The 22994-nt window shown below is 50.8% G+C and overlaps 1 protein-coding gene across 1 annotated transcript in view; it reads right to left on the bottom strand.

Annotated features, from left to right (window-relative positions):
* The window catches only part of MYO1D (myosin ID), a 161503-nt gene that overhangs the window by 50216 nt on the left and 88293 nt on the right, over positions 1–22994 (bottom strand). The window contains exons 18-22 of the mRNA XM_009995698.1: positions 22579–22802; positions 20834–20978; positions 19224–19328; positions 10307–10420; positions 4596–4750 (exon numbers count right to left, since the gene is read on the bottom strand). Of these exons, the coding sequence (XP_009994000.1) occupies positions 4596–4750; positions 10307–10420; positions 19224–19328; positions 20834–20978; positions 22579–22802 (743 nt within the window). The remainder of the gene's footprint in view (positions 1–4595; positions 4751–10306; positions 10421–19223; positions 19329–20833; positions 20979–22578; positions 22803–22994) is intronic.

Here is a 22994-nt window from a genome sequence, read left to right as displayed (position 1 = left end):
CCCAGTTGCAGAAGGACAAGGAGCTGCTGGAGAGAGTCCAGCCCAGGGCACTGAGATGCTGAGGGGGCTGGAGCATCTGCCTGGGAGGAAAGGCTGGGAGAGCTGGGGCTGTTGAGCCTGGAGAGGAGGAGGCTGAGGGGGGATCATCTCCATGGACTCCTCTGGCCTCTCTCCAGGAGCTCCATGTCCTTTTTCTGTTGGGGGCTTCAGAACTGGACCCAGTTCTCCAGTGGGGTCTCATGAGAACCCCTCCCTGACCTGTTGGTCACACTGCTGGTGCTGCAGCCCAAGGCAGGAAAACCACCCTGTGAGTGACTCACTATAAACAAATGGGGACTGCACCAACTCCTGCTAATATTTAAGCATCACCCACAAGATGTTTTCAGCCTCTGCAGGTTTTTACCCAGCAGGAAGGAAAGGAAAAGGAAAAGGAAAAGGAAAAGGAAAAGGAAAAGGAAAAGGAAAAGGAAAAGGAAAAGGAAAAGGAAAAGGAAAAGGAAAAGGAAAAGGAAAAGGAGGAAGAAAACAGGTTACACCTTCTGGCCAAGACCCAACAGCCAGCAGAAGAGAATTTGCCCAAGTTTGAAGCTGTGTGTTGGCACAAAAAATGTATCTGCATCTCTTCTGAGTCCAAACCTCTATTTTTTTTTTAAAAAAAGAGTGAAGTAAACCATGCTGGTGTGGCTACAGGAGAGCAGAGACTCTGGAGAAGGTCCTCTCTCTCTAGCAGCTTGTTTTCCTGGGCGTGATGTCCCTTTGCTCAAGCACACGAGGAAGTGGCCTGGATTACACCCTCCTCCCCAAATAAAACAAAAATATAAAAGTTTTATATGCCTGAGATTTGCAGAGTGAGGAGGTTCCCAGCAGACAGGCAGTGGATGCCAGGACAGCTGCTTGGGGCAGATGGGTCCTTTGACAGCTTGATAATACTGACTCGCTGCTGAAGCCTGGTCAGGTTGGCCAACGTGGGGCCATCTGTTAAATGGAGAGGAAAGGTTCTTGGAAGAGCAGGTAACCAGTGCTTGGATTCAGAATTCACCCAACAGCAAGATCATCACTATTTACCCCCCTGGCTGTGTGGCTGTGTATGTACAGCTGGCAGGGGAACTGTGCCACGTCGGGCTGCTCCTGCTCCCTCCTCCTCCTTGGGACTCCTGCACCACCCAAGCTCTTCAGAAGACACTTTCTGCTTATTTCAGCTCATTAAGAGTGGGCAAGAGCTGCAGTTGGAGACTGAAAATAATAATTTGGTTGGAATCACAGAATCCCAGACTGGTTTGGGTTGGAAGGGCATCCAGTTCCAACCCCCTGCATGGGCAGGGACACCTCCCAGCAGTCCAGGCTGCTCCAAGCCCCATCCAACCTGCCCTTCAACACTGCCAGGGATGGGGCAGCCACAGCTTCCCTGGGCAACCTGGGCCAGGCTCTCACCACCCTCACAGGGAAGAGTGCACCTATTAATATATGTACAGACACATTTTGCCCCCACTTGTTACAGATGAGTGTATAAATGATACATCCCCACTCCTGAATCACCCTCACATGATGCACGTGCACATGACACCAAGTCCAACACCCAAACCTCTCTGCTCCCAAGCAAACTGCTGCCATCTCAGCTCATGTGAGAAAAAGCACAGATGGAGCAAAGTGACAGTACTTGAGGCACATGAAAGGAAAGGCAAGGAATGGAAGACACCTTGGTGTCCTCCTGGAGACACCTCAGTGCCAAGCCAGAGGGAGCCCTGTGTGGGGCTGCCATGTAGCCTACAGCCCAGGGAAGGAGTTTGAGATCCATTTTGATGAATTACTGCTTGGTCAGTAGCCCAGCAGTGCCAACACTGGTGACTCCAAGGCTTGCCAGGTTAAGAACCCAGAACTAAAGAAAAATTAATCCAGTGCACACCAACGACTCTGGTGGGTCTCAAAGCACAACAGGAAAGACAAAATTCCCCCGAGGCAAGTGATTTTCTGCTGGAGACCTGCAGGGATTGCTTCCTACTGCTCCTTTAACTCCCCCTTCAGCAATCCTGGAAGGAAACCAGGGGCTGTGGGTGCAGACAAGGTAGGGCTGAAGGGAGCAGAAAGCACGGAAGGGAGCAGCAACACCCAGGGATTTGAGCTGCCTCAGCAAGGCAGACAGAAAATGCCACGTGTGTGTTAGCACAGGCAATAAAAATAACAGGACACAGGGCTTGGAAAGAAAGAATTGGTCTCAGGCACCTTTGGTGGTGATATCTGAGCAGCCTTTGTAATCCACAGTGTTCAGATCATGACAGTTCCAGGCTGCAGGGAGGGCTGGACACAGGAGGTGACATATACAGTGCAGAAGCCACAAGAGAATGAGAGTAAAAGCAACTAGTGCTTTGGAACTGGGCTGTGATCAGGTCTGCTCTGGAGGAGTCCAGCTCTGAAGTCCAGCCAGTAGTCTCCAGTACATTGCACTGATCAGTTGAGATGTCTTCTAGAGGTTTAAGGACCATGAAGCTACATGGGTGTAAAGGAAGAATCTCCTCATGTCTCACCTCCATCTCCCTCTTCCAGGTTTCATCCATCCCCCTCATCCCATCCCTCCCTGCCCTTGTCCCAAGCCCCTCCCCAGCTTTCCTGGAGCCCCTTCAGGCCCTGGAAGCTGCTCTAAGGTCTCCCTGGAGCCTTCTCTTCTCCAGGCTGAACATCCCAACTCTGGGGCCTGGGGCCTGTCCCCAGAGCAGAGCTGCTCCAGCCCTGGGATCATCTCTGTGGCCTCCTCTGGCCTCTCTCCAACAGCTCCATGTCCTTCTTCTGTTGGGGGCTCCAGAACTGGACACAGTTCTCCAGGTGGGATCTCAAGAAAGCCTAGTAAAGGGGGACAGTCCCCTCCTTGGCCTTGCTGCTTTTGGTGCAGCCCAGGATAAAGAGAAGCTGTTCCTGCACATTAAACCAGTTCCTTACCATTAAACCAGTAAGTTTTATTCGATGGTCGAGAAAAAGGGACTTCTAGATCAGAGCTCTCCCAGTCAAGCAGCTGGGCTGAGATTTGTCACTTGAAGCAGTGAAAAATTGCTAATATTGTTTTAAGTGAAGATAAACCAGCATGTGAGTGCATTGAACTGTCCTTCTCCAGCCAGGGATAAGATGAGAATGAATTCTTTTAAAAGATAAAAATGTCGTCATTAAAATCAAGACAAGGAGTTGAAAATCAAGTTGATCCCTTCCCATGAAAGGTGTAACATTTCAGACTGATGGCCACAAATCACTCTGCCTTAAAATGAAGAACATGTGCCTCATCCTGATCTAAGTGTGACACAAAGCCTGGGTAGCAACACCCAGGGCAAAGAACAGCAGCCCAGGGCAGCCTGAGCACTGCCCAGAGGAGCTGGAGGGGAACCAACACTTCCACAGCTCTTCCCAACATCAGAGGTTTGCTAAGGAGCAGCAGCTCCCTGAAGGTGTCTCCTGTGTTCAAAACATGCCAGACACGAGCCAACTCCAGCTACAGGATCCCCAGAATGAAGTGTGTTCCTCTACACACCCAGCATCTCCTAAGCCTTCCCCTTTGAAATCATATTCAGGTAAAAGCAAAACCAGAGGATGTTTTCTGTTGTTTCTCAGCACTGGGTTTCTCCAAATGAGTGCTGCTGCTGCTGGGAATTCACCTCAGAGGGACTCAGCACCCACCTCCAGCAGCACAGACAGCAGGGACTTCACACAGGAGTGGTGAGAAGTGCCCAAACCCTCCCACTTCTCTTGGTCTAATGAAAACATACCCAGAGACCTAATGTAACCTGAAGTCACCCTCCTTGTCCTGCCACTTGTAGGTCTGTTTGATATTCACCTAGAAAGACTCCTCTTTATCAGTCCCAAATGGAGCACAACACTGTGAAGGGCAAAGGGCTGGATGTGGTGCTGAGCTACTTCAGTCCTCAGCAGAACCTGGTCTGGAGGAGCAAGGGAATGACCCTGAGGGTCTGTTCACCTCACACATCTTTCCTCTACAGAGTCAACTTGGTGACCACCTGAAATGCAGTGGCTGCTGTGATGCTTGTCAGGCATGAACTCTCCCTGGGGTGTCACAGAGTCATGGAACCACAGAATTGTCCAGATGATTCTGGCCAGTTCAGCTGTAGCTACAAGCAGCTCAATGCAAAAGAACCACTAAATGTTCAGCCCACCAACAAACCACCTTTTGCACATTGACTTGCAAGGGAGACTGAGGTGACATTTTACAGCTCCAGCAATAAATCATCAGCTGACCCTGGGGACAGGGGAAGCAATCAGAGAAAGGAACAGCTCTATCTTCATTTGATATCAACAGTTTGACTGTAAAAGCATCCAGGAGCTATTGTGACACACTCAAAGATGCAGCTTCAGTGAGATTTGTCCCCAGACACTCATGCTCTCAGACACACACCCAGGGAAGGCAGAAGGGGCAAGCAAAGTGCTGCAGCTAAACAGCAGGGCCCAAAAATGCAAGGAAAAATAAATGTTGCTCTGGTATCCCAGTAACATGAAGTAACAGAGATAAAGCTCAAGACTGGTCTCAAAAGGACTTCAGGGGAAGTCTCTGATTTGACACATCAGAATGAGTTTTCAACCAACCCATCCCCAACACTGACCTCTTGAAGTGACTTGCCAGGACTCCCACCAGCTCCCCAATCCTGCTGTCGTTGGAGGGCTCCTTGCTGAAGAGACAGACAATGAGATCCTTGTTGTCTTTGGTGTGGAAGACCACGAGCTGGTCCTTTCCATTGGAGACACTCAACCCTATCAACTGTGAAGAGAAAGCAAGACCAGTGTTGACACATCTACTTGTCTCTTCTGCAGGATGTCACGCTCGTGCTCAACATCTCCCTCTAGCAGAGGAGCTCAGGACAATGGCAGGCCCTCCCATAACCTGAAAAAGTCAGGTTGAAACCACAGGGGTTTTCTGGAAGTCTCAAAGGTGTGAGGAAATGTCACCATCTAGACTGGGTTCACTCTGAGCAAACCCTGCCAGAAGCAGCATGTTCCCATGGCACTGCAGGGCCCTCTTGCCATCCAGTCCCACAGGCCACAGACCAAAGAATGTCCCAGTGGGATTTGGAACAGCTGGTGCTTCTTTTCATAGAATCATAGAATCTGCTGAGTTGTAGGGGACCCATCAGGACCATCGAGTCCAACTCCTGTCCCTGTGCAGGGCACCCCAAGAACCACCCCACATGCCTCAGAGCATCATCCAAACGCTTCTTGAACTCAGGCAGCCTTGGTGCTGGGACCACTGCCCTGGGGAGCTGGTTCCAGTGTTTTTCCCAAAACCTCACCCTGGATGGCACCACATTGCCCAGTGGAAGAGCTATAACCCTGCTTTTTTTTTACTTTTTATCTTAATTTTCCAAGGAAACCAGCAGCACTCGTGGCTCCGGGAATACCCGTCAGCAGCTTCACAAACCCAGCAGGTCGTGTGAGCAGGAGGATTTGTGCTGCAAGTCCTGACATCTTGATGAATAATAGAAGCTGCAAAGCTGGGATGGTCCCAGTATTTAGGCAGGGAGCTCCAGGAAAGCTGGGGAGGGATTTTGGATGAGGGCAGGGTGTGAGAGGACAAGGGGAAACAGATTAAGACTGGAAGGGGGAGATTGAAGTGAGACATGAGGAGGAAATTCTGTGCTGTGAGGATGGTGAGAGCCTGGCCCAGGTTGCCCAAGGAAGCTGTGGCTGCCCCATCCCTGGCAGTGTTGAAGGGCAGGTTGGATGGGGCTTGGAGCAGCCTGGGCTGGTGGGAGGTGTCCCTGCCCATGCAGGGGGTTGGATCTAGATGATGTTTAAAGTCCCTTCAAACCCAAACCAGTCTGAGATTCTGGGATTCAGATTTTGGGTTGGGTTTTTGGGGTTTTTTTTGCCTGTTGAGCAACTGCTACTTGGCACATTAAAAGCTTTGTCCTCATCATCTCACACAGCAAAAGCAGGGTATTTTTAGGAGTGGCAATCTGGGTACACAAGCTCTTTAGACGAATATTAGAAAAAGCAAAAAGGAATCTGTGCTGGGGAAACAAAATGTAAGTGTGGCAAAGGAAACCTCAAGAGGCAAGAACACTCAGCAAACAAGTGCTAAAAAACAAAATAAAAAGAGAAAGTCAAAAGAATTATGAGTGCAGGGAGAATTGTAGATAATCCCAGACTTCTGAAAGACTACATGACTCCTCTGAGGCACCCAGAGATGTGCAGAGAGAAGCCACATTCTCCTAAAAGCAAGAGGCCCTGATGCACCATTTGGTGGAAAAGAAAGTCTCTTCATTCTCTTCTTAAGGAAAAAAACCTTCTACATGACCTGCAGCTGCACTGGAAAGGATATCAGCACAAACCTCCCAGCTGCACATCCCCAACACAGGTTCATCCTATGATGCCAGAATCTCTTGGGAATCTGTTCTGAAGGGTAGAGGAGTCCAGGAAGGCTGGATGCTCTTCAAGGATGAAGTCCTGCAGGTGCAGGAGCAGTTTGTCCCTGTGTGAGCAAGGTGAGCTGGTGGCAGAGGAGACCAGCCTGGCTGAACAGGGAGCTCTGGCTGGTGCTCAGGGAACAAAAGAGAATCTGTGGCCTTTGGAGGAAGGGTCAGGCCACTCATGGTGGCTACAAAAATGCTGTGAGGCTCTGCAGGGAAGGAATTAGAAGGTCTAAGGCCCAGCCAGAATTTAATCTGGCCTCCATGGTAAAGGACAAGAAGAAAAACTTCTATAAATGTATTAACAACAAAAGACCCTCCTGCATCAGGAACAGTGTGAGCAGCAGGAGCAGGGAGGTGATCCTGCCCCTCTGCTCATCCTTGGTGAGGCTGCACCTCGAGCATTGGGTGCAGGTTTGGGCACCCGAGGATAGGAAGGACATGGAGGGGCTGGAGAGGGGGCAGAGGAGGGGGAGAACAGGTCTGATGAGGAGAGGCTGAGGGAGCTGGGGCTGCTCAGCCTGGAGAAGAGGAGGCTGAGGGGAGAGCTCATTGCTCTCTGCAGCTCCCTGAGAGGAGGTTGTGGTGAGGTGGGTGTTGGGCTCTTCTCCCTGGTGACCAGCGATAGGACAGGAGGAGATGGGGTCAAGTTGTGCCAGGGGAGGTTCAGGCAGGACATTATGAACAATTTCTTCCCAGAAGGAGTGGTGAGGCCTTGGAACAGGCTGCCCAGGGAGGTGGGGGAGGCACCATCCCTGGAGATGTTCATCAAACAGGCAGACGTGGTGTTTCAGGAGATGGTTTAGAGGGTGGGGGTTGTAGGGTGGGTGGTTGGGCTTGGTGATCTTGAGGGTCTTTTTCAACCTGGATGATTCTGTGATTCTATTTTGAGGTTATGAAATATTTCAAGACCAAGCTGTGCTCTGTGCAGAGGCATTAACAGCTGCCTGGCTTTAGAGTGTCCCTTCAAATTAATTTGCATGCTTAATTACCCTCCTGTGAGCACAACAGCCCCGCAGGGGCCGCAGCCATCGAGGTCTGGAATGTGCACTGAGCATGAAAGATGAGCAAGTGAAAATCTCTGGATTTGAAAAGCCTATTTAAATATTAATTATTTAACAGGACCACGTTAGAAGTTCAAGAGCCCTTCAACATTTCCCTGTTTCTCCCCCTGCCTAAGCCTGAATCAATGACTGTAACACAAAAGAAATATTTTCAGAGAAGGTGCTCAGCTCACTATTTATAAACACCAATATTAGCTGGGCTTGAAGATGAGGAAAAAATGCTCACCAGCCACAGAAAAGCCTTTGTTGTGTTCACCACTGTAGTGGAAAAGGTAATTGCAAGATCCTTTCTGCTGCTCAGTTGCCTTTTAATTCCTTTCTGCCATTATCTGTTTCTTTTCTCTCCAGGTAAGAACAAAAAAGCCAATTGTATCTGGGTTCTTCTGAGGCAGCTGCCAGAGCCCTTGCACGCAGAAAATCCCCTCAAGCAGCATCTCAAGCCAAGCAAAGAGACAGGGTTGAAAGGAAAGCTCTTGCTTTGTCATCCTGTGCCCAAAGTGACAGATTCCTCAGGCAGGGCAGGGAAGGCCAGAGCTGGGATCTGTGCCACCCCAACTGCCCCTGTGCCACCCCAGCCAGAGGAGCTGGGGAACTGGAGTGGGATTCCTTCAGCTGGAAACCAGTTTGTGGTGGTAACAGACATCAGGTGACTGTGAGATTTCCATGGCAACCCCATCCCTGAGGATGCTGCTGTGTTGGTGGGGTGCTCTGGACACCAGGAGGGTGAGCAGTGCAGCAGGACAGGTCTGATCCCCCCACTGCTGTAATTATCATTTCCTTGCTTTAAAATCCATCAGCTGAAACAACTGCTCTTTTCTCCAAAGGGAAGGGATATCTGGCTCACTCAAGGGCTGCTTAACTCCTCCTCCCTTCCACAGGAGGCAGCAGGAAAATGAGTGAGCAGCTCCAGAGGTGACAGGCAAAGCACATTCACATCCTTGAGGAAAAAACATATGAAACATAACAACAAAAGGGGAAAAAAAACATCTGCATAACAGCCCTGGGCATGTGCTGGAGCTCAAGTTCAGAAATCCTGGCAAAATAAATACAAATATTTAATACACTGTCTGTGAATCTCAGCTGCTCCCAAACTCTCCCTCCTCCTGCAGCAGGAAAGCAGCAGGATCAGGGCCCACGATGCCCCATCCTGGTGTGTCCCTGCAGATCTGCTGCTGCTCCTCAGCAGCTCAGGGCAGGAGGAGGTAGAGGCAGAGGCTGTGCCCAGCAGAGCTGACATGTATCACTAAGGCATTTCCCAAAGAAAGCTTTCATCAAAGGTAGTTGACACCCCAGAGGGAAGGGATCCATCCAGGGGCAGCTGGACAGGCTGGAGAGGTGGCCAGTGCCAACCTCAGGAGGTTCAACAAGGCCAAGTGCAGGGTCTCACCAGGAGACCAGGAGGACCAGCAAGGAGGTGAGAAGAGGAGCTACAAAACCAACATGAAGGAAGCAGCCTGAGCTAATCCTTCACATCTGCAGATCAGGTTTTATTGTTGCCCTAATCCCATCTCTGCTCCCTGAGCACTCTGGAGCTGCCAGATGTGTTACTTCTCCAAATGCAAATGTCCCAACCAATTTGTGCATGAAGCCAACCCAGCCAGGTTCTGCAGGTTGTAGATAATGACAGCAGTGATTATCCTCAGGCTGAGGAAAACAAACATGCAGCTGAATCCCCACTCCAGGATGCTAAAGAGCCAGGATGAGCTTTTCCTCTGTCCCCCTTCCTACCAGGGCTCATCTCCTGCTTTGTCACTGGCAGCCAAACTTCTCCTCCAAAGGCCAGATCCCTCACTGTGATTCCAAATTTAGCTTTGCTAAGATTTACATTAAACGTGAGCAAGTATTAAAAAAACCCAAACATATTCAAACATGACAAGAAGGAACAAACCAGCCCCTTGAGACACAGAAATTTTGTCCCAAGCTGCTGGGAAATGGTGGCCCCCTCAGAGGGCCAAGACCTTGCAGTGCACAGCAAACACAAAATCAAAATAGAAGGAGCAGAAGAAAGTGTGATCAGGAGTTCAGGTTTTAGCCCTTATTTTATGCACTGGAATTGAAAGCCAACATCAGGGTTGTAGATAATAGCACTAAAACTGCTATGAAGACATTAAATACATGAACTGTAAATCAAGGGGTTATAAAGCCACCTGTGTCCTGGGCTGCATCCCCAGCAGCGTGGCCAGCAGGTTAAGGGAGGGGATTGTCCCCTCTGCTCTGCTGTGGTGAGACCCCATCTGGAGAACTGGGTCCAGTTCTGAAGCCCCCAACATCATAAAAAGGCCATGGAGCTGTTGGAGAGAGGCCAGAGGAGGTCACAGAGATGATCCCAGGGCTGGAGCAGCTCTGCTCTGGAGCCAGGCTGGGAGAGTTGGGGTGTTCAGCTTGGAGAAGAGAAGGCTTCAGGGAGACCTTAGAGCAGCTTCCAGTGCCTGAAGGGACTCCAGGAAAGCTGGGGAGGGACTTGGGACAAGGGCAGGGAGGGATGGGATGAGGGGGATGGATGAAAACTGGGAGAGGGAGATTGAGGTGAGACATGAGGAGGGAATTCTTTGGTGTGAGGGTGGTGAGAGCCTGGCCCAGGTTGCCCAGGGAAGCTGTGGCTGCCCCATCCCTGGGGGGGTTGAAGGGCAGGTTGGATGGGGCTTGGAGCAGCCTGGGCTGGTGGGAGGTGGCCCTGCCCATGCAGGGGTGGGACTGGATGATCCTTAAGGTCCCTTCCAACCCAAACCATTCTATGATTCTATGACTTTTCCCCCGTTTGGCTATGAATATGAAGGTAACCTGTAGCTGCACTGCCCATGACTATGAGAACCTGAGATGAGACTTTCCAGTCCTTGTACTTACATTATAGAGGGGGATGGTCTTCATCACCTTGTACTGCTTCATAGGGTCCATCTTGTAAAGGTGTCGGTCAGTAATGAAGATTGCTCTGTCCTCCACCTTGTTGAAGCGATTGACCTGGAAAGAAGGACATTGTCAGTCCCTCCAGCCACTGCAAGAACCTGCAGAAGGAAGCCCAGCAGCAGGAAACAGGCAAAACTGGCACAGAGCTTAAACAGGTTTTCTCCACAGACCTTGAACCAGTGCAAGGATGGAGCCTCTAATCCCACGTGACACGAAGAAATGCAGAGTTGTGGAGAAGCCACATTCTCAGAATCATCAAGCAGGGCTGGGGCAACCTGGGACATGTCACTGAGTTCAGGATCTCAGTGACATGAAGGACAAGATGATTTCCCCCAGCAACGTTCAACCCCCCATACTCCTGTCCCCTGGCAGCCACCAAGCCCAGGCAGATGGCTGCTGGTCCTACATGACACATGTGCCTTTGGCACCCCAAAAGCAGGATGCAGAATATCTGCCCACAGAGCCCAACAGGGTGTCATCAGGGCCTGTGACAGCCCAGACATGAGGCATTGGTGGGACCCTGGAACAGGCTGCCCAGGGAAGCTGTGGCTGCCCCATCCCTGGCAGTGTTGAAGGGCAGGTTGGATGGGGCTTGGAGCAGCCTGGGCTGGTGGGAGGTGTCCCTGTCCATGCAGGGGGTGGGACTGGATGAGCTTTAAGATCCCTCCAACCCAAACCATTCCATTATTATCTTCAGTCTTCCTGGATCCTCCCCAGATCAAGTGTTACTGGGAAGGTACAAAATTCAGTGTTTTGCAGCCTTTGCTTGAGTACATGCATGAGCCACAGCTTCCCTGGGCAACCTGGGCCAGGCTCTCACCACCCTCACACCAAAGAATTCCCTCCTCATGTCTCACCTCAATCTCCCTGTCCCAGTTTTCATCCATCCCCCTCATCCCACCCCTCCCTGCCCTTGTCCCAAGTCCCTCCCCAGCTTTCCTGGAGCCCCTTCAGGCACTGGAAGCTGCTCTAAGGTCTCCCTGGAGCCTTCTCTTCTCCAGGCTGAACCCCCCAACTCTCCCAGCCTCTCTGCTGTGCATATATGGGGATGGGGCTGAATAAATCACTATTTATGAATAAATCACCCTTAATAAATCACTGTTCCCCACTTTCAGGAATCAGTGCAATGTTTCCAAAGCCAGAAGTGAGAGGCTCATGTTACAGCAGGAAATCACACTCTCCCCAGAGAAGTGTTTTTATACCCTGGGATCACACCTTTCTTCACATCTCCTCTCTAACCTCAGCTCATCTCCACTCCCCCCATCCCACCAAAACCATCACTAATATTTTGGGCTGCAGGGAACGTTGGGCTCCAGCAAAAGGGAGTTTTCACAGAGCAAACACATGTCTCATTAACCTCCCAATTAATCTGCCCAGGAAATGCTACATCAAAGGAAAATGTTTGATGCCATCTGGACCTCCAGTGCCCAGGCGGTGGGTACTCAACAGCCACCCAGCGTGATGCTACGTCCTGTCAAAAGTAAGTGAGAAAGCAGAACACAAAGGAGAAATAGAGAAAGTAGGAATAATTTTTCCCCAAGGGAAACCCAGAGTCATCAGTGTCATCACAGTCACTGGGATATTTATTAATCAAAGGAGAAGGGCAGACAAGGGTAAGATGTGACGAGGGGGATGAACGTAAATAGGATTTTCTGAGGTGAACTCAGGAGAACTTAAAATATTCTCAGTCAACAGGCAAAGCTGGGAGCAGATAAAGGCAAAAAAATGCAAATCGGGGAGCTACATGACAGCTTGAAACTGGCAGCAGCAGCTCTGAAAAAAAGGAACTGGGGATGATTTTAAACAGCTCTGGAGAGATCTTGGCACAAACATGGGAGGCAGCTGAAAACAAGCAAGGAGCTCACATAGAATCATGGAATCCTAGAATAGTTTGGGTTGGAAAGGGCCTTAAAGATCATTCAGTTCCAACCCCCCTGCATGGGCAGGGACACCTCCCACCAGCCCAGGCTGCTCCAAGCCCCATCCAACCTGCCCTTCAACACCCCCAGGGATGGGGCAGCCACAGCTTCCCTGGGCAACCTGGGCCAGGCTCTCACCACCCTCACACCAAAGAATTCCCTCCTCATGTCTCACCTCAATCTCCCTCTTCCAGTTTTCATCCATCCCCCTTGTCCCTTGTATGGGGAATAATGTCCTGGGTGCCACAGTCTAACTTGGAATAGTGTGTGACACAGCAGGACAGGGACTGTGAGAGAGACTGTAACAGTTCAGAGAAGGTAAAAAAAATGATTGAGGGCCTGGAAAATCTCCCAGGAAGAGATGCTGAATAACTGAGGTTATTTTAGGAAGCAGATGAATGGGAGAAAAAAAAGAAAGGCTAGGAAACACTGAGTGTCCCAGAGAAAGTAGGTTAGGAGTGTCTGGAGTGTCTGCTGCTGCTTGAGCAGAGAAGCACAGGGTCCTCCAGCCCTGGTGGGGATGGGTTCACCATGCTCCATGTCTTGGGAGCTTCAGCTAAGACTTCTCCAGTCTGTCAGGCTGTTACCTGCCCCAACACACCTCAGATCTGATGCCACGTGGCCATGGCTCTCAAATTTGTCAGTTGGATTTTTTTTAAGACTCTGACAGCTGCTCACTGCCACAATCCTGCCTGCTGCTCTCATCACAATGTCCTCCCTGTTGTCCATGGCCACCTTCAGGAGGAACCCACGGATAGAAAGGGAGCAGACCTGGCTGACCTGTGCAACCAGAGCCACCAGCACAGGAGGTCCCGCAGCAGGATGGAAAAGCATCCAGCTTTCATAGAACCACAGAACCATGGAATGGTTTGGGTTGGAAAGGACCTCAAAGATCATCTAGATCCAACCCCCTGCATGGGCAGGGACACCTCCCACCAGCCCAGGCTGCTCCAAGCCCCATCCAACCTGCCCTTCAACACTGCCAGGGATGGGGCAGCCACAGCTTCCCTGGGCAACCTGGGCCAGGCTCTCACCACCCTCACAGCAAAGAATTTCCTCCTCATGCCTTTCACAGGGCAGTACAACACTGTGGGAGTTCCACACATGTTGGACATTCCTCTGCTTTCTGGCTGTTACCTACTGGTTTTAGTTTTCACACCAAACAATAAACTCATAGAATCACAGAATCATTTTGGGTTGGAAAAGGCTTTAAGCTCATCCAGTCCAGCCCTTCCCCCAGCCCTGCCCAGGCCACCCCTGCCCCGTGTCCCTCAGCACCATCTCCAGGACTTGGAAACCCCTCCAGGGATGGGGACTCCCCCCCTGCCCTGGGCAGCCTGGGCCAGGCCCTGACAACCCTTGCCAGGGAGAAACTGTTCCCAAGGTCCAACCTCAGCCTCCCCTGGCACAACTTGAGGCCGGTTCCTCTGCTCCTGCCCCTTGTTCCTGGGGAGCAGAGCCCGACCCCCCCTGGCTCCAACCTCCTCTCAGGCAGCTGCAGAGCCAGCAGGTCTCCCCTCAGCTCCTTGTCTCCAGGCTGGACACCCCCAGCTCCCTCAGCTGCTCCTGCTCAGTCTGGGAGATTCAGCACAACAGCTCATGGGAGGTACCAAAGAGCAAGCCCAGCACCTTGTCTCACCTCAGGACATTCTCACCCTCCTCCTGTCATTCCCAAGCAGTCACTTTGCTTCAGGTGCCTCATGCACCTGATCCATCTTTATGGAAACAACACTCGTGGTGTTTTTAGCAGTAAATGGCCACGCTGGGAAGCAAGCAGAGCAGAGATTCAAATGCCAACTCATCCCAAATGTCACTGGTCTCTGGATTTTGTAGGAGCAGGGCCAGGCCTTCTGTTCTCAGATCCAGCTTCTGTCCTCCTGGAGAACAGCCCTTCCCATCCTTGTGTTCTCTGCACCTTCTGGCCAGTTTTGATTTATATTCCCATTGATCCAAACATGAATCAGTACCAATTTAGCTTCTTGGCTAGTTTCTGGGGGGAAAGGAAGGTGCAGCCTATAGCAGGAAAACCCCCAAAGGAGCTTTTCAGGGGCCTGGAGATACCCCAGGGCTTTGGAAGAGCTGGTGCTCTCAGGGGAACTTGGTGCTCTGAATGACAAGGGAGAAAGTGGGATGAAAAGCTTGATTCTAAAAAAAACAAACCCAAAACCAAGAGGAACTGTTGTTTCCTAGGTGATCCCACAAAATCTGGTGCTATGCATAAAATGTGCATCTGGTTTCCCAAGGCAAAAAAACCAAACAAAACAACCTTGAAAATTTCCTTTGAAAAACCAAGAGCACAACAATGCTCAGAAAAGGTGTTTTTTTCCCCTGGGCAGAAATGACCTGCTGTTCCCCACACCTACTGAGGGAAATCAAGCACATCCACCTCCCATCAGCAAGACTTCAAAGCCTCTTCACAGACCTTCTATAAAAAGAGGGAGCCAAGATTTGGTCCAAACACACTCACCCATTATTATTCATCTCAAGCTGTCAAAATCAAGGCCCCACACACTCAAGCTGAAGGAAACTTCCCCAGCAGTTACCAGTACATCAAGAGCAGCTCCCTGGCTGGTGAGAACTGGTATCACCTCACTAGAATAATGTCAATCATCAGCTAAAAATAACCTGCCTCCAAGAATGTGATGGTTGGTAAAGATCCTACAGGTTGTAAGATCTGTTCTGTACATAAATATTTAAATCCATGAGCTCCCAGGCTAACTCGTGTCTGTTCAAGTTCTCCAATTCATTTCTTCTCTTTCCAAGGAAAGAAGTGTCTCAGTCTGCAAGTATCTGAACCTTTTGAGGAGCAGACCCCTAACACTGCTGTGGACAGTCAAGAACTACCTCACATGTGTGTGGTGATTGGGAACCTTCCTGAGCACCTCAGACATGGAACAGTCACCTCCACTGTACAAAGTGCCTTCTCCTTACCAGTAACACAGAGTCAGTACCACAGAATCCCAGACTGGTTTGGGTTGGAGGGACCTTAAAGACCATCCAGTCCCACCCCTGCATGGGCAGGGACACCTCCCACCAGCCCAGGCTGCTCCAAGCCCCATCCAACCTGCCCTTCAACACTGCCAGGGATGGGGCAGCCACAGCTCCCCTGGGCAACCTCGGCCAGGCTCTCACCACCCTCACACCAAAGAATTCCCTCCTCATGTCTCCCCTCAATCTCCCTCTCCCAGTTTTCATCCATCCCCCTCATCCCATCCCTCCCTGCCCTTGTCCCAAGACCCTCCCCAGCTTTCCTGGAGCCCCTTCAGGCACTGGAAGCTGCTCTAAGGTCTCCCTGGAGCCTTCTCTTCTCCAGGCTGAACCCCCAACTCTCCCAGCCTGGCTCCAGAGCGGAGCTGCGCCAGCCCTGGGTTCATCCCAGTGTCCTCCTCTGGCCTCTCTCCAACAGCTCCATGTCCTCCTTGTGTTGAGGGCTCCAGAATTGGACCCAGTTCTCCAGGGGGGGTCTCACAAGAGCAGAGAAGAGGGAAAACCACCTCTATTGACCTGCTGGCCATACTTCTGGGGCCCATGGCTCTGTGTGCACGTCCCTCTTGGTGGCTGCAGGTCAGCCTGTCCTACCTGAGCCCCACTGTCTCTGTGCCAACGTTCCCTCCTGCCATGCTCAGGTGGGTGTTCCCTTTACTGACCATTTCCAAAGCCAGGCACTGGTATCCCTGACTAAGCAGGCAAGGAGAAGAACAAGCCTGACCTCTCTGATAGGAAGAGCAACCAACAATTTAACCTTTAAATAAGAACAAGAAAGTTCCAAGATCACTGAAATCTATAACCTTGCAGCCCCTGCAATATTTTCTGATTGCAGCTGAGCTGATTTTTTAAGCACCCATGAGAAGATGAAGCTTTTTTTCCCCTCTGAAAGCATCAGAAATAACCTTTCAGGCTGAGGAAGGAACCCACTTTGGGACAGGTGACACCTCTTCCATCTCCAGCCTGATGTTCCTGTTGAAGTGCTGGGACACTGATGCAACCAAGCCCAGCAGAAAAGAGATTTTTCCAGCAAGTAACCAAAGAAACAGGACCTGCTTGTTTGCTCCAGGATTTCTCCTCCATAACCAGGAAGGGACTGCTCAGACACTTGCCCAGAGGCAGGAGCTCTGTGCTTCCCATTACCCAACAGGATAAGGGATGGATCTGTGGGTCAGAAAGCTGCTTTCCCCTGGGCTTGCCCAGCAGATTGTCCTTCAAGGATGAACCAGGAGCAAGTGAGAGAAACATAAGGACTTAAAAGCTTAAAAGTTGCATAACAGGGAGCAAAATTCAACTCCCACCCCAGGTACACATGGATTCTACACCCCCTTCAGCCTGAGTAACTCCCCTCACCATCATTCCAGCCCCATCCAGACCAGCAAATTCCCACAATCACATCTTTCAGAAGTCACTATTGTATTTTTACAATGATTCCAGCTTAGCTACAAACAGCAGCAATTTAGAAACAGTCCATTCAATGAATTTGAGGAGGAATCCTCTCATTTTCAGCCCAAAGTGAGAAAAGCCCAGGGGGAATCCTCCTCTACCCCCCTGTCCCCAGCACAGGTTCCACCCAAACTGCTGCAAGGTTGTGAAGAGGAGGTTCACATCCAGGTTCACTCCATTCTCCTTCCATCCTTACATTATAAACCAACATTCACTCCAACTGCTCAGTCACTGAGGGACCCACACACCAGGAATCACAGGATCACAGAATGTCAGGGGTTGGAAGGGATCTCTGAAGATCACTGAGTCCAACTCCCCTGCCAGAGCAGGACCCAAACTAGGGCAGGTCACTCAGAAAGGCATCCAGACAGGGCTGGAAAGTCTCCAGAGAAGGAGACTCCACAGCCTCTCTGGGCAGCCTGTCCCAGGGCTCTGTCACCCTCACAGGAAAGAAGTTCTTCCTCATGTTGAGGTGGAACTTCCTGGGCTCCAGCTGGAATCCATTGCCCATTGTCCTATCACAGGGAACAAGTGACAAGAGCTAGTCTCTGACTTCTTGATGCCTGATCAGCCCCAGGTCTCTCAGCCTTTCCTCATCAGACAGATGTTCCAGTCCCTTCATCATCCTCACAGCCTCCCTTGGACTCTCCCCATTAGATACATGTCCCTCTTGGACTGGGGAGCCCAGAACTGGACACAAGGACATATTAAAAAGCCAGGAAATGCTCCCCTGAAAGGTTTTTCTTTGGAAAGCAATGACTGATTTCTATTTTTACATACAGAAATTACTGCTGCATAAACAATCCAACTCACCAGCCAAGATGTGTTGTCATAAAGAAAGATTTTATGCTGCAAAATGAATGTGGTTGTTACTGGTAAAGTGAATATTTGCAGAATCATAAACAATAATCACACACGTGCTCCACGCCTGGCAAGTGGGGACCAACTGCAACAGCACATTTTTAGAAATAAAAAAAATATACAGCTTCTTAAAAACACTGGAACTTCAGCAGCCCTTGCCTGCCATTGAGATTGGGTTTGTCTGTTGGCTTTTTAAAATTCAGAATATCTTCTGATAGACATTTCAAAGCAGCATCACTCAGGTCGTTATGAACGACCCAAAGAATGATTCAAGCATATTTTTCTCATGAGTTTTTCTAAAACCTTCCAGCCCACTTCAGGAGAAAAACCCCATTCTGCCATGAAAAAGAAGTCAGACCCAAGCCTGTTACACAGAATGAAGTGGATTGATTTGTGCCTCTGCCATGAAGAGGCCCCTCAAACCAAGAACCCACTGGAGCAAGAGGCTCCGAGTTCTCAAAAAGCACCCACAGGGTTCACAGAACCACAGAGTTGTCAGAGCTGGAAGGGACCTCTAGAGATCATCTTGTCCAACCCCTGCTAAAGCAGGATCACCCAGAGCACATCACCCAGGGTTGCATCCAGGTAGGGCTGGAATATCACCAGAGAAGGGGACTCCACAACCCCCCTGGGCAGCCTGTCCCAGGGCTCTGCCACCCTCACTCTACACAAGTTCTTCCTCATATTTCATTGGCACTTCCCATGTTCCAACTTGTGCCCATTGCCCCTTGTTCTGACACTGGGAACTGCTGAGAAGGGCCTGTCTCCATCCTCCCTGCACCCACCCTTTAGAAACATTGATAAGGTCTCCCCTCAGCTTTCTCCTCTCCAGGCTGAACAGTCCCAGCTCTCTCAGCCTTTCCTCATCAGGCAGATGCTCCAACCCCACAACCATCTCCATCACCCTCCTCTGGACTCTCTCCACTGTCTCCCTGTCTCTCTTGAACTGGGGAACCCAGAACTACACTCAGTTCTCCAGCTGTGGCCTCACAAGGACAGAGTAGAGGAGGAGAATGACCTCCCTGGACCTACTGGTCACTCTTCTTTATGTAACCAGGGATCCCACTGGCCCTCCTGGCAGCAAGGACACCCTGCTGGCTCATGGATCATTTACTGTCTATCAGGTCTCCAAGATCCTCCTTCTCTCAACTGCTTCCCAGCAGATCCACCCCTGCCCTCCACAGCTGCAGACAGAGCAGCTGAGCACCAACATGGACACAGAGCCCGTTGCCCCTTGCCCTGTCACTGGGCACCACTGAGCAGAGTTTGGCTTCATCGTCCTGCACCCACCTTAGATACTTAGAGGCATTGATGAGGTCTCCCCTCTGCCTTCTCTTCTCCAGGCTAAAGAATCCCAGCTGTCTCAGCCTGCTCCTTGCAACAGGACAGCTTTGACCTGGAGTCCCCTTCTCTGGAGACTTTCAAGACCCATCTGGACACGTTTCTGTGTGACCTGCCCCAGGTGACCCTGCTCTAGGACCCCATGATCCCTAGAGGTCCCTTCCAACCCTGAACATCCTTTCATTTTGCTTCTACGAAAGCATCTCCAGGATTCCCTCCTTGCTTTTGGCTTCCCAAGATTTCAGCTGGACTGGAAGAGCCTCCTCCCTTGCCCACGTTCCTGCAGCCCATGCAGGTGCAGTTACCTTGCGGACGTGGCAGGAGAAGAGGACATTCATGTACTTGTCCTTCCGTTTCAGCTCGTTGGCAACAGGGATGAAGGAGCCCGTGGTCTGGGGGTTGTCTGGTTTCTGGAAGAGCAAGGACAGGCACATAACTCTTCTGCTCACTGAAGAAAGGAATTGTGTTATGTCACCACAGGCCAAAGAGAACTGCAGCTCCACCCCCACGTCCCAAGGCTTCCTCTAGCCTTTGCCTCCTGGAAGAGCAGCAGAGCCTCTGGAGGGTGAGGAGCTTCCTGAAAAGAAAAAGCCTTAACAAAACAAAATGCTGGAAGGAAGGATGGGGTGCCAGGAAGGAAGGATGGGGTGCCAGGAAAGAAGGATGGGGTCCCAGGAAGGAAGGATGGGGTGCCAGGAAGGAAAGATGGGGTGCCAGGAAGGAAGGATGGGGTCACAAAGGAAGGATGGGGTCCCAGGAAGGAAAGATGGGGTGCCAGGAAGGAAGGATGGGGTCACAAAGGAAGGATGGGGTGCCAGGAAGGAAGGATGGGGTCACAAAGGAAGGATGGGGTGCCAGGAAGGAAGGATGGGGTCACAAAGGAAGGATGGGGTCACAAAGGAAGGATGGGGCCCCAGGAAGGAAGGATGGGGTCACAAAGGAAGGATGGGGTCACAAAGGAAGGATGGGGTCACAAAGGAAGGATGGGGCCCCAGGAAGGAAGGATGGGGTGCCAGGAAGGAAGGATGGGGTCACAAAGGAAGGATGGGGTCACAAAGGAAGGATGGGGCCCCAGGAAGGATGGAGTCCCAGGAATGGAACTCGCCTACAGAGAATTCCTTTGTTCTTTTTTCATTTTCTGCTACTTCTCAACAACCCATTAGATCTAGAATTTTGGTTTCACATCAATTTCTTTCCAAGCTTTGGGCATTTGAAGAGCCAGCTGATGGCAACTATTCACTAGCTCTTCATGCTGCTTGGGATGTTCAAGCCAGGCTTAGCACTCAGAAAAAGTCACTCCCAGTGCAGTACAAGTCAAAGGCTCTGAAGGGATATAAACCCATTCATGGAGGAAATTTCAAAGCACATCTCCCTCCCTAGAAACCAGTCACTTCTTCAAACTCCCACCCTTTTCAGAATCAAAATCAAAATCATCCTGGTTGGAAGGGAACTTGAAGATCATCAAGTCCAACCATAACCTAATCTACCCCTTCAGTGCTTAACTCATGTCCCTCAGCACCACATCTATTGTCTTTTTTTCAACACTTCCAGGGATGGTGACTCCCCCACCTCCCTGGGCAGCCTGTTCCAGTGTCCAACCACTCTTTGGGTAAAAAAATTATTTCTAATCTCCAGTCTAACCCTCCCCTGGTGCAGCCTCAGGCCATTTCCTCTGGTCTTGTCATTATTCACTTGGGAGAAGAGCCCAACTCCCACCTCCCAACGACCTCCTCTCAGGCAGCTGTAGAGAGCAATGAGGTCTCCCCTCAGCCTCCTCTTCTTCAAATTAAACAACCCCAGCTCCCTCAGCCTCCCCTCACAGGACTTGTTCTCCAGACCTTTCCCGAGTTTGGTAGCTCATCTCTTGCAGCACCCCAAGCCCCAGGCACGCACAGATCACCCTCCTGGTACTCACCAGGGCGATGTAATTCCCCTCCCATGCTCTTTGGAGGCCAATATCAGCTCTGTGACCCTTCAGCACCTCCATGGCAGCAACCTTGGCCCTCAGTTGAGGTAGGACTTCTGGTGGGACGCTCCGGATGAGCTCACCTGCTCTCCACCTGCCACAAAACACCTGAGTCAGTTCCACAGTCTGTACCACACACTGGGAGGGTGAGCACAAGGACACCCTGAGACCAGAGATGTACAACTGGCATTTATCTTGATGGGCAACTCAAACCTGAGAGCTTTACCAATGGTACCTCTGGCACACAGAACTCTCTGTTCTGCAGCCTTGGTGATAACTTCAGCAACAGCTTCAGACTCATTTCTCCTCACAAGGTCACCACTGCTTTGCAGGAGAGCAGGATGTGGTCCCTGCCATGGTGGGTGGTGAGATGGGGTGGGGGCCTGACTGTGGATAAACCCAAAGCCTCCTAGACAAGGGGGAATGGATTAAAACTGGAAAAGGGGAAATCTAGGCGAGACAAGAGCAGGAAACTCTTTGGTGTGAGGGTGGTGAGAGCCTGGCCCAGGTTGCCCAGGGAAGCTGTGGCTGCCCCATCCCTGGCAGTGTTGAAGGGCAGGTTGGATGGGGCTTGGAGCAGCCTGGGCTGGTGGGAGGTGTCCCTGTCCATGCAGAGGGTTGGATCTAGATGATCTTTAAGGCCCATTCCAACCCAAACCAGTTATGGATTCTAAGAAGAATAAGTCCTGTTGCATTCACAAAGTTGGAAACATCAGTTATCATTTTAAAGGCACATATCACCCCTAACACCTGTGCCTGGTGTGCTCCCCACCCTGTGCTCAGAACTCAACTACTGTTTGCAAGGAAGTTTTTGCAAGCCCAGATTTTGGCTCCTTTACAACATCATTCTCCTTTATCAGCTGAATTTGGCCCTACAACTGAAACCCAACCAACTGTCACACAAAACAGGGCAGGGTAGTCCATCCCTTCCTCCACACCACACTCCAGCCTCCAGCAGCACCACCAGCTCTCCAGGATTAATGCCATGAAAAGTCTTTTAGCAACTAAAATGTTGTAGTTACAGTAACTGAGCTTAATGAGAAAGCAGGACTCTCTGCCCAGACAGGTTGTGGATGGATTTCAAGAGACAGCTGGGGAAAAAACCAACCAAGGCCAACTTGGTCTAGTGCTGGTAGTGATCCTCCTCAAGCAGATGGCAGGACTGGAGGTCTCAAGAGGCCCTTCCCAGCCAACATTTCTTCTCCAATTTTCAAATTGGAATTCTAACTTCTTTGTCTGCAGCTGACCAGAAAAAAACCCTAGATATTAGACATTAGATTTTAGATATTAAGAGATTGCAATAAAGGAATAAAACATCTCTTCTGCACACAGAACATGGGTGGATAGTAGAACGTTCCTTCCTCTCTTGCAGAAGATTGTGTGTTACAAGGAGTCTTGATGAAGCAGAAAATATTCCTTGTCTTTCCCCACCATCTAACAGCAGCTGCTCTTTTCTTTTGAAACCAAACAGAAAAGGGTCAAGGAGGCACCACAATGTCCATCCTGACCACACCTTTGAAACAGAAAAATTGTCTAACCAGGGGTACCAAAAGCCACTGCCACCTCCATCTATGACACCCAGTCACCCGTGACATCCAGCTCATGTTCTTCAGTCATTTTCCCAACACCTACGACCAAGCAGGAGCTGTTCCCTCCTCAAGGTGAGGCTGAGCAGAGCAGAGGTCTCCAGGTACCTGTGGTAGATGGCCTGGAGAGCCTCCTCGAAGCGGCGCAGCACTTTGGGGGGGCTGGGCCACTGCACGTGCCGCCCCAGGTCCCGCATCTGCCGCACGTTGTGGAAGCGCCGGGCGACCTCGCGGATGTAGGACTTGACCTTGTGGCGCCGGTAGTACCTGAGGATGGTGAGGGCAGCCTTGGTCTTCTTGTAGCGCAGGCGGGCCAGGGTGCCCCTCCAGACCTGGGGGCAGGGCAGAAGATGGTTTTAGCAATGCCAGGCAGGAGGCTATTGGTTACTTCTCTACTCCTGTGCTGCTAAAATCCAGACAGTGATGTGGCCAGTTCTGGAGCCCCCAACATCAGAAGGACATGGAGATCCTGGAGAGAGGCCAGAGGAGCCACAGGGATGATCCAAGGGCTGGAGCAGCTCTGG

This window comes from Chaetura pelagica, unplaced genomic scaffold, assembly GCF_000747805.2.
Source record: "Chaetura pelagica isolate M959 unplaced genomic scaffold, ChaPel_1.0 scaffold604, whole genome shotgun sequence".
Classification (NCBI taxonomy): domain Eukaryota; kingdom Metazoa; phylum Chordata; class Aves; order Apodiformes; family Apodidae; genus Chaetura; species Chaetura pelagica.
This window is presented reverse-complemented; position numbering and strand designations above follow the sequence as displayed.